Source organism: Centrocercus urophasianus, unplaced genomic scaffold (genome assembly GCF_019232065.1).
Source record: "Centrocercus urophasianus isolate 14NV4802_14NV808 unplaced genomic scaffold, USGS_Curo_1.0 seq_10, whole genome shotgun sequence".
NCBI lineage: Eukaryota > Metazoa > Chordata > Aves > Galliformes > Phasianidae > Centrocercus > Centrocercus urophasianus.
This window is the reverse complement of record NW_024884142.1, coordinates 88,201,388-88,214,638: the sequence shown is the minus strand read 5'-3', so window position 1 is coordinate 88,214,638 and position 13,251 is coordinate 88,201,388. Positions and strand designations below refer to the sequence as shown.

General features: G+C 41.2%; 1 protein-coding gene across 1 annotated transcript in view; it reads left to right on the top strand.

Annotated features, from left to right (window-relative positions):
* The window catches only part of SYNDIG1 (synapse differentiation inducing 1), a 61,391-nt gene extending 48,172 nt beyond the window's left edge, over window positions 1-13,219 (top strand). The window contains exon 4 of the mRNA XM_042821250.1: window positions 12,803-13,219. Coding sequence (XP_042677184.1) covers window positions 12,803-12,961 — 159 coding nt within the window. The 3' untranslated portion in view covers window positions 12,962-13,219. The remainder of the gene's footprint in view (window positions 1-12,802) is intronic.
* The last annotated feature ends 32 nt before the right edge of the window (window positions 13,220-13,251 follow it).

The window sequence follows — 13,251 nt, the reverse complement described above, 5'->3', positions numbered from 1 at the left end:
TTCCCCATCCAAGGGTGATTTTGAGGGATAAGCATGAAGGGCAGAGAACAACTTTTTTGTCATGCAGTGATTACACCACTTAGTGCAGTTCCTAGGTCTCCTTCACAATATTAGCTACCTAGTCATGGATAATATCCCTGCTATCCTCCTTGTAGGTGTTCTCCAAGGTGCCAGAGGCAGCTTCACATCTGCATCCAGGAGCACTCACAAAATATCCCATTGGTCAAGGCCATCTCTTCTAGTACGATCACTGCCCCATGAGAGTTTGTTCACTTGAGGCCATTTTGGTCCTGATGAGGGTAGGACTCAAAAAGAGTCACGTTTCTGAAGAAACAACATGTTAGTTTTGGATTCCTTTCCACAACTGAATGCATAATAACAAATGTTAAAGCCAAAGAAAAAAATGCATTGACTTATTAAGATTGTGTGCGCGTGTGTATGTGTGTGTTCATTTCAGAAAACAGTTGTTTTGAGAAATTTTTAATCTCAGAAAGTTTTCAAAATAGATTTGGAAAAGGTTGGATTATGCCATGTCAGTGCATTTTCAGGTAAAAACAATCCAAATCCCTTTTTGTGATCAGAAAGAATTTTCATCTGAAAGGTTTAGTTAATGTGTATATTTATATATATAAAAAAAGCTGAGAAGCAAAACAAAATATTTCAAAATCACCCACATAAAATGTTTGAGTTAATTCTTACAAATATGTATTTTAATTCCAGTAGCACACATTTGTATTCAGCATATTTTTGGGTACTATTTTCTCCCCTCCATCAGAAAAGAATGTCACATTTCATTCTCAGTCTTTTGCCCGTACCTCTTGTTAATCTTAAATTCAGTTTGAGTAGTTCCAGAATTATTAATTATATATCCTTTACTGGCTATTATATATGCTGTACTGGTTACTAGCTCAGAAGATCCTGATGTAAATAGTAACAGAAATCACAGTGGGAGACTTAAGGGATCCGGCAGTTCACAGTGCTTTCTAAATACTTTAAGCAAGAGTAAACAGTTTTTGATCAAGATGTGGTGCCTTGAGCTCTGGCCCTAAATATATGCAGTTTTTATGTCAACAAAATCAATACTCTTTAGTTAAAAAGGTACAGGAGTAGAATATTAGCCTGATGGATTGATTCAGCATATCACCCTGCATTATAAACCTGCAGTGCTGAACCCTTCACAGAATAAATGAAAATTCTGGGTCAAACCAAATGTCCACCCAACACAAGAATCTGTCTCCAGTGGTGCCATAAACAAATAGCTCCACGTGCTTCTGTATTGCTTTCATGATGTTGTTCCCAAATAATGTTGAGTACATCAATTGCTAAAATTTCAGTGATGAATTCAGAAAACAAGTTCTAATAAAATATCTTCTTTAAAACTGTCCCTTGAAAGAAAACACATTGCTGCTAAGTTCAAAAAGAAAAATAAATACAGTTTCACATCTTCAGTGTCAGATACAGAAGTACACAGAGATGGCAGAATCCTTTATGCTCAACAGAAGTGATGTACCAGATCATTCTCTTCACTATTTTGTGCATAAAAAACATAGTGTTAATAGGAGATACAGGTCAACATCCAGTGCTCTGACCTAGCCCCCTCTGGTTATTTATTATGCAAGCAGAATGAAAGGGAGTTCATCCATGACTCTTTGTTTCCTCATGTTTAAAAGATGCACTTTGCTGAACAACTGAGCTAGAGGTAGAGAATCCCCCAAACACTTTGTTCTGCTTCATTACTCAGTCTTAGAAGAAAAGTCTCTTTGCTGTCCTGGAATGAGGCACTCTGCAAATGGCATTGCACAAATGTGAGGTGGGAAGTGGGCTGTAGCGTAAGGATCCCAGGGCAAATCCATGTGAATTTATATTCTCCCATACCTGGGACAATTCAAAAAGTATTACCACAGAATAATAGAAAAGAGAAAAATGGGGGGAAAAAAATGAAAGAAAAAAGGAAGGAAAAAGGGAGAAAAAGACTGTCAGGTTAATCTGAAGTGAATTTCAATAATTGCATGGAATCAAGTACCAAAAAAAAAGTATGTGCGATTAAATGAAGTTACTTGACCAAATCAAACTATTTGGTTCTGAGTAGCAGGGGTAGATTATTCATTCTAATCAGAAGAAAGGATAACAAATCTTTGAAAAAAAATAAGACATCTAAGTACTGCTATAAATGACTTTTTTTCTTTTTCCAGAGTGTATGGGAACTGCTGAGTCACGGCCTGAACCTCTGATTGATCACCTGAGGTGAGCCATGAGTCAGCCACAGGAGCTCAGGTGAAGGCAATTCACCTGTGCTGCCGGAAGGGGTGGAGCCTGGCTCCACCCCTCCTAGACCTATTTAAGAGCTGGCTGCCAGTGGGGAAGGATCTCTTCTGGAGATCACCTCTCTTGGTGCTTTGTGGTGAGCCCAGCCGAAGGGTAAGCTCTTCCACTTATTCTCTTTTTGTTATCGTTGTCCACTTTGCCTAACTCTCTTGATTATATTGTGATTATAACATCTTGATATCTATTGATTATACAATTATATTGTGATTATAACATCTTGATATCTGTTGATTATACACAGAGTCATTTATATCTCTGCCACTACTTGCAAGGAATACCAGACCTTTGAGACACCTGAAACAAGCATCCTAAAGCAGAGATTTTCATGGCACTTGCTGGGTTTGCTACTGTCACCTGGGCTTGGAGACAATTTCAGAAGATTGGAGAGAGTTGACTTACAGCAGGGAGCAGCTGGTGTCAAGGTGTTGGGGAATAGAATAATTAGAGTTGGAAAAGACCCCTAAGATCATCATGCCCAACAATCAATCCATCCCCACCATGCTCACTATTTCCCTCAGTGCCACATATCCATGGTTCTTGAATCCCTCCACTGGTAGTGGAGATGGTGACTCCAGATAGTGTCACCAGGTCACATGGAGAGGTGATTCCACTACCTCCCTGGGCAGCCTGTTCCCAATACCTCACTACTCTTTCTGAGAAGAAATGTTTCCTAATATCCAACCTGAATCTTCCCTTGCACAACTCGAGGCCATTCCCTCTCATCCTATTGCTGTTACCTGTGAGAAAAGGCTGAATCCCCACCTCACCACAACCTCCTTTCAGGCAGTTGTTGAGAGCAATAAGGTCTCCCCAGAGCATCCTCTTCTCCAGACTGAACCATCCCATTTCCCTCAGCTGCTACTCATAAGTCTTGTGCTCCAGACCCTTCACAGCTTTGTTGTCCTTCTCTGGACATGCTCCAGGGTCTCCATATCTTACTTGCAGAGAGAGACCCAACACTGGAGTATAGAAAGAAAAGGGACAGAAAATTGGGTCTTGTTTTTTTCTCCTGACGTAAGCTGCTGGGCTCTATATATTGTTTTTGGCCCTTCCTACTTGTCTTTAGGAAAGTGGGCCATCAGAAGTTTATAGGAACTGAATTTAGCTAATCTCTTTAACCCTATTACAACTCTTATCATGTGCAAAGGAATTCCTGTTGTAATCAATAGCAAGTTAAGTTGGGCATCTCTTTGCTGGAAAGATGCAACCAAAGGTAAAACTTGCAAGTTGTATTTATATTTGTGGTCTTTGTCTGTCTGCACATCTGTCCATCAGCCCTCACTGATAACTTTTCAATCTATTAGCAACTTGTGCTGTAAGATAAGTAGAGTTGCAGAGCTCCTGTAAGAGAGAGAAGAGAACAGAACACAGAATAGAATGGAATAGTTCAACTGGAAGCTACTTACAAAGATCAAGTCCAACTGCCTGACTACCTCAGGGCTAACCTAAAGTTTAAACACATTAGTGAGAAAATTATCCAAATGCCTCTTGAACACTGACAGCCATAGGCCATCAGCCACCTCTCTAGCAAGCCTATTCTAGTGTCTAACCACCCTCACAGTACAGAATTTTTTTCTAATGCCCAGTCTGTTAATGAGGTCCATTCAGTGTTGAGATAAGCAGAGATAAGCCCATTCCTCATACAGAACAGCTCTCTTCTACCAAAGAAGCCACCTGGACACACAAGATGGCTGGTGTTCCAGGCGGGGGGGGGGGGGGGGGGGAATCAGCACTTCCAGCTGTGCCAATTGCACTTTCCTGATGTCACACCCCAAATTAATTTAGAGTCATTTTCCTCTTGGACTCCTAAACAAAGCTGCTTGCCTCTTTTCAAACATCAAGTCCTTAATGGGGAGGAACAGCCTCATTCATACCCTGGACATTAACTTATTACAGAACTGGCTGATAGAGAAAGCTCTAGCAGTCTAAACTGATTCTCCTCTTAAAGCAATACATTAAAACCAATGAGTACTCTGTGTAGACACTCCGAAGCCTTTGTAATTTAGTTAGATTTCTTTCTGGTTGATGTTAAAGTAAAAGAACTTCAGTGGCATCAGGATACCTTTCATGAACCTGGATATACTGCAGCTTCTGCTTTTCATTGTAGAATCACAGCACTTCCTCTTCCTGCCTCACTTTCCCTGTTTTTGCATGACATACTTCAGGAAGAGATGACTTGTTATACCACACACAGCTGTGACCTTTCTTGCCTATATTTTAATATTTTGTTAATACTTGAAAACACAAGAGCAGCTTTCTCCAGTAGTATCCTTCTCAGATAATTTCCCCATATCCCACTCTACATAGTCTATCTTGGAGCAGCAGAGTTCTCTGTCCACATCAATCACATCTGTCCGCTAAAGCCAATTGCATCATGTGTATTGCCCCTCCAAAAGAGGAAGGGAAAGAGCATCAAGATTAGAAGAAAACTAAGAATTGATGAAAGAGGGAATGCAGCTGTGCGGTTTTATTCCCACCACTGTGTTTGTTGTAGATTTCAGGGAAGTAAAAGAAATGCAGAAGTGAAGAAAGAGTCTTGTCACATGAAATATGTGGTCTTCATCGTTTGCTCTCTGGTGACTGTCTGAATGTGGCTAAAGTACCACATCATAACGATGAGTAAATGTGCTTCCTTTTTCCTGTTCTTGTCTCCTACCACAAGATGTGGATTGTGATATTCAAGGCAGAATCCCCCTCCCAGACAATTGCCTCATTTCTTATCTTTTCTCAGGGTGGGAAGTGGGGTACAAGGGCTAGGATTTTCTCTGGCAGCACTGAGCAGCGCCTTCTACCCTTTCTTCTGCCGCGTGACCTTTTTTGACGAGGAGAGACGAGGATCACTGCAGCAGATGTACCTATTGTCATTCTTTTCATCCCATCAGCAGTGAGGAAGCAGACTAGAGGCAGACGGAAGGGAGCGAAACACAGACAGGTTACACCAAACAAACCACAACTCATAGCAAATTGATCCCAAATAGAGCCCTCACCTTGTAGCTAGAGATTGGTGCAATCACTTCATGTGAGACTTTCAGGCGCTTGGCTTAGCATGAAGCCATATGGCAACTATGGCATCCTCATGGTTCTGAGAGTGATGTCTGAGATCTAGAGTCACCATTTAGAACTGAATTTGTCACTACTAATTTACTGATAAACATAGGTGGTACCTGAGTATGCGTGCCTAATCTCTAGGCTCAAACCCATGGGAGCTGTCCTCCCTCAGATTTTCTTCTCCTCTTTCATTACAGAACGGCAAAGGCTACTTGGGGGCTAGAGACAAGGTGGATGGGGGAAGATCATCTTCTTTGCCATAAGGCTTCAAATTCCTGTATCTGCTATGAAAACAAAATTGCCCTTATACCACTATTTCATCCTCTCAAGTGCAATCAAATGAACTGCTGTTGCTGGGGAGGTAGTCTAAAAACATCTCTCTGCTTTCTGCTCATTCAGGCCTTTTACGCCTGCTGTTCTCATTATTATTCTCTTGTTTTTCCAAGTGTTGAAATCTCACTCGGACATTTATAGTTTTATCTGCACTTGAATATATAATCAGACGCCACAGGCAGCACCAGCCGGGGGCTGAATCATGTTCTAGCCTACGTCATATTTTTGAACTCCAGAAGAAAATAGTGATACCAAAATGATCTAATGGCTCAAGCCCAGATGTTACGAAAGTTGATACATATAAGAGGCAAACTTGTCCTAGTCTTCAGTTACACCTCCTTTTTCCCATTCATATGCAATTCTGAGCCTTCCTTAAGCTTCCAGGAATAAACATTGTTTCCAAAACTTCCCCTTCTGTGAAAACAGTATCAGTCAATTAAGTGGTAGTAAAAATCCCTTTGCACAATTCTCTTGTTTTCAATCAGCCATCATTGATTCAAGAGCTTGATGGCCTTTTGCTCAGACTGGAAGTTCCTATGCTGTAAGAGGGCAAAGAAGATGATGCTCACCCAATGAGAAATGCCCCTTCAAGGGCTGAATTTGGTTAAACTGCACGAAGTTGAAGTGCAATACAAGAGACTCCTCCAGACACAAGGTGTTCATCGCGCTCTTTCTTGCTGCCTTTGCATAGACAGCTGCTCTGGCTTTCAGCACGTGTTTTGTTGCCTTGCTGTGCAGTCACGGTAAAGAGGAAGTTAGTAATTTACAGGAAAACAGCAAATGCACACAGTGATGCACTTACATCACATAGTACTATGCTATGGTCACTGAAGGCACAAATATGTTTGCTAGAATGAGGAGGATTCATGATGGAGAGGAATCCTCAAAGAACGAGCTTTCATATTGGCTCTTGTTTTGTTACTCTGAGCACTTGGGACATCTGGCAGAGCTCTGAGCAAAGCAGCAGCAGCTGCTACTTATAGCAATTTATCCCTTCTCCAGATGTCAAGAAAGCGCTGCTGACATCCCTTTATCATCCTTTAGTCATCACTCCCCAACCACTCATGGTATCTCATCATAATCTCACATATAACATTGTCCCTATAAGCTATTCCAACTGGATCTTGATGCTACCACATATTGAGAGCAGGCTACAGTCATGATCTTACATTTTCCATCTTCCAAGTGCTCAAGGTAGCATTTATAAGAGAGTTGATACCTCTCTGAAGGAACGCTATTAATCACAAAGTATCTAGTCTCTACCTGGAGGATGGATTGGAATTTCCTGGAGATGATCCAGCAATTAGTTTTGAACACTGCTATCAAAAGGCTACATCAGCCTAGCCTAGATGCCTGCTGTATAATCAAAGAATATTAGGATGTTATAATCACAAAATAAACAAGAGAGTTAGGCAAAGCAGACTACGATAACAAAAGAGAATAAATAGAAGGCTTACCTGTATCCTGGGCTCACTCACAAAACACCAGCAGAGGCAATCTCCAGAAGAGATCCTTCCTTACCGGTAGCCAGCTCTTCAATAGGTCTAGGAGGGGTGGAACCAGGCTCCAACCCTTCCAGCAGCACAGGTGAATTGCCTTCACCTGTGCTCCTGTGGCTGACTCATGGCTCGCCTCAGGTGATCAATCAGAGGTTCAGGCCATGACTCAGCAGTTCTCATATACCTGCTTTTGAAGGGGAAAAAAAAAATTCAGCATCAGTAGAAATCAAGTTCAGCACTGAGTCTGGGAGCTTTGTGTGTCTATTTAGGAGTGCCTGCATTTCAGGTAATACCCACTCCCCACAGTTTCCACAGCAAATTCCAGTCAGGGAATGGCCCTTTGAGACCTCTGCCAGCTTCCCAGCAGAAATAGCAGAAATCTCTAAAAGTCTCCTTCAGTTTCTACTGAGTTCAAGTTTCTGTGTTACTATAATTATAAAGAAATTTGCAAATACCTGGCAGAGTTGAGAACCATCAGCATATCTGCTTGTGGAGCTGCCTTAAAGGACTTGAATAGTCCTCTTTGTTGAGAGAGAGCTCTTCTCAAGCATGAAAACTCTTCTGTCGTGTTCCAGCCCATGTGCCTGATGCCTGCCAGCCACATGCATTTTTGCTACTGACTGGCAGTCATGGTCCAAAGACAAACACTGGCTTCATCCTTTTCCCATCTCTATCTTTAGGAAAGGTTCTGGAATCCTTTTCTTGCCCTCAGAGAAAATAAGTGGTGTAAGTCAGGAGGTACTGTTGTAAGATTAGAAATACAAGTTGGACAAGGAAAAAATAATGACCAGGGTCTTTCCTAGAAATAGAGGAGAGGAGAGGAGAGGAGAGGAGAGGAGAGGAGAGGAGAGGAGAGGAGAGGAGAGGAGAGGAGAGGAGAGGAGAAGCAGCTTCTGTATGAGTCACTCCTCATTCTGAGGCATATAGTTGCACAGCACTTGAAATAAGACTCTCAATCTGGCTAGGAACTAAGTGTACCCTGCACATCCCTGTTTCCTGCTGAATATTTCACCCCACAAAATGAAAATAAATCTTCCCATCACCTATCAAATACGTCAGGATTCCCTCTCCTACCACATAGGGCTTGTCCTGCTCTCCAGCCTCAGGGAGATGAAGCAGGACTAATAAATGTGATCAATGTGTTTCTTTTCTCCAGATACAATTTATGATGAGGTGTTTTGTGAGTATGATATATGATTCACTGTGGGATGCAACAGAGTGTTTTGGCCTTGCATCTGTAGAGGTACAGTATCTGTTTTCCCTCAGACCATAAAACATATAGCCCAGAAAAATGATGAATATGTTCTGAAGAAGCTCAAGTGGGAACTCCAGGGAAGTTCCTTGAACGTGTTTCTAAACAGGATATTCATTTTGCTAGTGAAACAAAGAAAACACTTCCAAGTCTCTGCGCCTTCTCCAAGCACCCATTTCCTACCCCTGCCCTTTTCCCAACTTACTTCCAAAGCCTACAGAAGGCAGGATTGATTGAGGGTCAGTGCTGACTCTAGCCTCTGTTTTCAGCTTTGGAGCACCTGGCAGCCTATGTCCATAGCTGGCAGGTCAGCAGTCATATCTGGACGTCCACAAACAAAAAGCCAGGGTTAGTCCAGCGATATAAACCTTTTGCAAGAAAAGTATGTTATCTTCTGGCTGTGCAGTGAGGGAGCCTGGTGTTGATGTGATGAATTTTTCCCCACTCGTAACTCATCCTGTCTCTTGCACTCATCCCAAGCTCTGTTTATCAAACCTGTTGGTCCCACTGCTGACCAAAGACTGCATTAAATTGGTTCATCAATCATCTGGCTGTCAGACACAGTCTTGCCAAGGAAGGGAGGAAATGCCATAAAACTCCACAGATGATATAATTCTGATTAGGAAAAGTGCTTACTTCTGCACCTACTTTTAAGCCCATTAGAATAGCTGTTTTGCAGATCTTACAACTTAAAGCATTTAGCTTGAATATGATTTAGTGAATCAAAGCCTTTGTTAATGGGGCATTTGGATATTCATTACTGCACCAGTTTTTGACTTGTAAACAGGATTATAAACAGGAGAGAAATTAACTTTTTATGCAAGTAGATACATAGTGATAGACAGTAATAGAGGGGGAATGGTTTTAGACTAGATGGGAGACTTAGATTACATGTCAGAGGGAAGTTTTACAGAGAGAGGGAGACGAGGCGCTGGCTCACGCTGTCCAGAGAAGCAGCGGATGCCCCATCCCTGGAGATGTTGAGGTCCAGCTTCGATGGGTTCCTGTGCAGCATGAGCAGTTGGGTGGCAGCCCTGCCCATGGTATGGGGGTTGAAACTAGATGATCTTTGAAGTTTCTTCTAACCCAAGCCATTCTATAATTCTATTATATTGCCCTCCACAGTCAAGCATGATGAGCCAGATAATGCCAGCTAAGTATTCAGCTGGGTAATACTAATAGCCGGGGCCATGCTTTTCAGGAGAAAGAAAAAATGAAAGCAAATATTTTATCATCTGCTTCAGTGAGATGAAAGCTGGCTCTGCCAAAAGGAGCTCCCAGAAATCCATTTCCAGACTGGGTAATAACGGCTGGAAGAAAATTGTCTCTGTACCATTGGCATGTAAGCCAATTCTACATGGCGTTTTCTAGAGCATGGTCATCCTGGGCATGAATACTCCCAAATGTAGTGTTGTTTTTTTACTTCAGGCATCAAATGGGCTAGGCCATAAACTATTGGACGGCTACTACTACTAAGGGACTTTCTCAAAGTACACAGAGATACCAAAGGTCCTTGTTTTATTGTTTTTGGCAGTTGTTTGTTTGTTTGTTTGTTTGTTTTGAATTCAAGAAAATTGCTTATTAGTTGCCAGATGCTAGACTTATAAAATTGGCCACAATTGCATTTTGTGTAGTAAGTGTTTTCCAGAAATGAAGAAAAGCCATAATTTGCATATAGTGACACTGGGGAGTAAGGGGATTATTTTAGTAATTAGGATAACAACAAAGAATATTCTTAGTCATAAGTATCCCTCAGACTGGTCTTACACTAATGGAGGGTGGTTTAGATGTTTCCATCCCAGTGGAAATCTTTATGAATGGATTAAAGGAGGAATGTATAATTATCCTTCCCATGTGCTCTTACTAATGCTCTCTACACCCAGAATTGCATATAGAAGGGCTTTGATTTTACTAAATCACAAGATATGCATTAGATTGAAAGAAAAAAATCATTTGCAATAGGTAATTTATTGGAAATTGAAATTTCTGTGGGAGTGTGGTCCAGTTCCCCAAGTAAAATCAAACTATTTCACAGTGTCAGAAGCGGTAAAATTCACACTCTATGACAACACATAATTAATGCAAGACATCTGATTTTGGCCGGACTGAAAATTTTAGCAACGAGGTGAATTTTTCAGCATAGGTGCTATCCTTTCACAAAGGTCAGGACTGTCCTCAAAGAGCTTATCAATAAAAAAATCCAGTTCTTTCTGAGCTGATTTTTCTCTATGTTGAAGATTCTATCAGAAAAAAAGGCTATTCGTGCCCAATAAATCAGCTTTCTGAATCCCTTTGGGTTGCTTTACATGTCATTTTTTGGTAGATCCAACTTGCCTTATTGAATCCATTCAAGACATAGTGTCAGGTTTTCAGATTACTTGACAGTGTGGTTAATGGTTTCTTTTGCCTTTGAGTTTTGGTCTATTTTTAAGTGAAAAAAAAAAAGAAAAAAAGAAAAAAAAAAAAGCTGTCTGAAAGCTGTACAAAGTTTCTTTTAAAAGGGGTCTGTCCAAAACATTATAGAATTTTCCGTAATATAATGTGACACTTGAGAAATGTCAAATTGAAACATTCCAACATTCTCTAACTTTTCTTCCATTTTGAGGACGCTGGAACTGTTTCCTTCTGTTTATCCAAAGGCACAAATAACTTCAGAGTTCTGAATTTGCTTTTGTGCCTGACAAATCCAACCTAACTCCAGTGAACAGGAGCCTCTCTGTTCAAGGCTTTTATTAACACTCTGGTGAATAGCTACTGCTTGGAAAAAGTCTTTGAGGAGAGCTGAATGACCAACTCTTTGTAAAGTTTTCTATGTTTCCATTATCAGGACTCTCAAGCAACCTTAGTAAATGTGTCCATGATCCTCAAAGTACCAGTGCTTTTTTTCTAGAAAGGATTCTGCTTAGGAGTCTCTGAAGGTTACAGGCAAGATACTGTTGAAATCATTGGTCATCCTGGTGAGGGGCTTGCCTTTGCAAAGTGGATAGGATGCCTTCCCCATCTGAACTGAAAGACATGATGCTAAGTGTAAACCTGAAAGTTGTTTATATGCTGTTGTTTGGAAATGGTCGTTTTCCTCCTGCTTACAGCCTGGTCCCACTTTCTTTCAGTATGTATTGTTTGACATTGTTTCTTCCTGGAACATTTATAAGGCATTATGCTTAAAAAATTAGGTTGATGAATGAAAAGAGGCAGTTCTGATAAAGTCATTGACAGAAAGGCCAGAAGCCTTGTTGTCATCTTGGAAGCTTGTCATTTGGCTGCCATAAATCGCTCTGAGTAGCAAGATAGTAAAAAAAATAAAGATAAAAATAGAGCAAAAAACTGCCCAGAAACTTAGATGACAATGAAGCAGAAAGTGTCCCAGCAAAACGATCATTTTTGGAGAAACACAATTAAGCCATTAAGAATTCCTCACTCATTGTAACAAGGGAACAAAGACTGTCTCAGACCTTAAGTTCGTATGCCTTTAAAAGACCTTTCTTGTAGGTAACAGATCTGCTACTGCCTCTGGGTAACCCTGTCAGTATCACACCACTGCCCATAAGAAGACATCCTCCTTTCATGCTGTAAGATTGAGAACCGCTGAGAAAGCGCCAGGCAGTCTTGTCAATGAGTAGATCAGTTCTGCCCAAATCTGATTTTCAATTGCTTGCTTTCAGCAAGAATTTTGCTTTTGTTTTGGGTCTTATTCTTGAGAATGCTTGGAAATAGGATGTTAGAAGAACCAAGATTTGAATACACCTGAAACTCCAGATGTAGCTTTGTGCAGGGGCCGTTCAGTTGAAGTCAGTGTGACCGTGGGATCACCACAGTTCCAAATCAGCTCAGTTCTGCATTCTAAGTTCATTATTTCAGCTGTATTAACAAGCTGCAACTTTGTGGGGTTTATTGTGCTCAAGCCTAAATGCCTGGCATGTAACTTTGGGATCTCCAGCTGAACAGGTTGATTTCAAGACAGCTGCTTGAGTACTCAAAGCCACGTAGAAGATATGATGCCATTACCAGAGGTTTGGATCAGTCTTACAAGCAGATCCTTGGCTCACAGCCCATCTGCCCACTTTTCCAGGAAAGGCTGAGCCATCTCAGGAATCAATGTGACACACAGTATTAAATCCTACAATATGTTTAAGCTTAAAGGCACTTAAAAATAGTACTTGAAATGCCTTTGGTACTGTCATCATCTTAATTGCACAAACAATCTAATTCAATTTAAAAAGTAACAGATTTCCAATCAGTTTGCTGACATATTCCAGAATATGTTTCAGCCAAGAAGAGTATCTTACCTTCATTTCCAGATGAAACAAATAAATGTCTTGCATTGTTGCTGTTCTTTATCTTGCAGACAAACAAAGCTGTAGCCAAGGGAGACTTCCACCACGCAAGCTCCAGCTCCCGGCGAGCACTCTTCCTTGCTGTGCTGTCCATCACAATTGGAACTGGCATCTATGTTGGGGTGGCTGTGGCTCTTATTGCCTATCTATCCAAAAACAATCACTTATGAGCCTCAGGAAAGAGGGACAACCAGCCGCCCAGCACCTGCACTGCAGAACTCCACCGCAGATCAGACTGCATGGTTTTCCAAAAAGAGCCAGAGACATAGAAACACCTTCTGGGGGCAGGTACAGGCTAAGATGGGCTTGTGCATTGCAGTAGGGTGGGAAGCTGGCTGAGATTGAGATAGTTGCTGTATTTGTGATGCACAAGTCCCGCTTCTCTACATGAAACCTTGTGAAAGGAATAAAGGAAGAAAAGAAAAGAAAAGAAAAGAAAAGAAAAGAAAAGAAAAGAAAA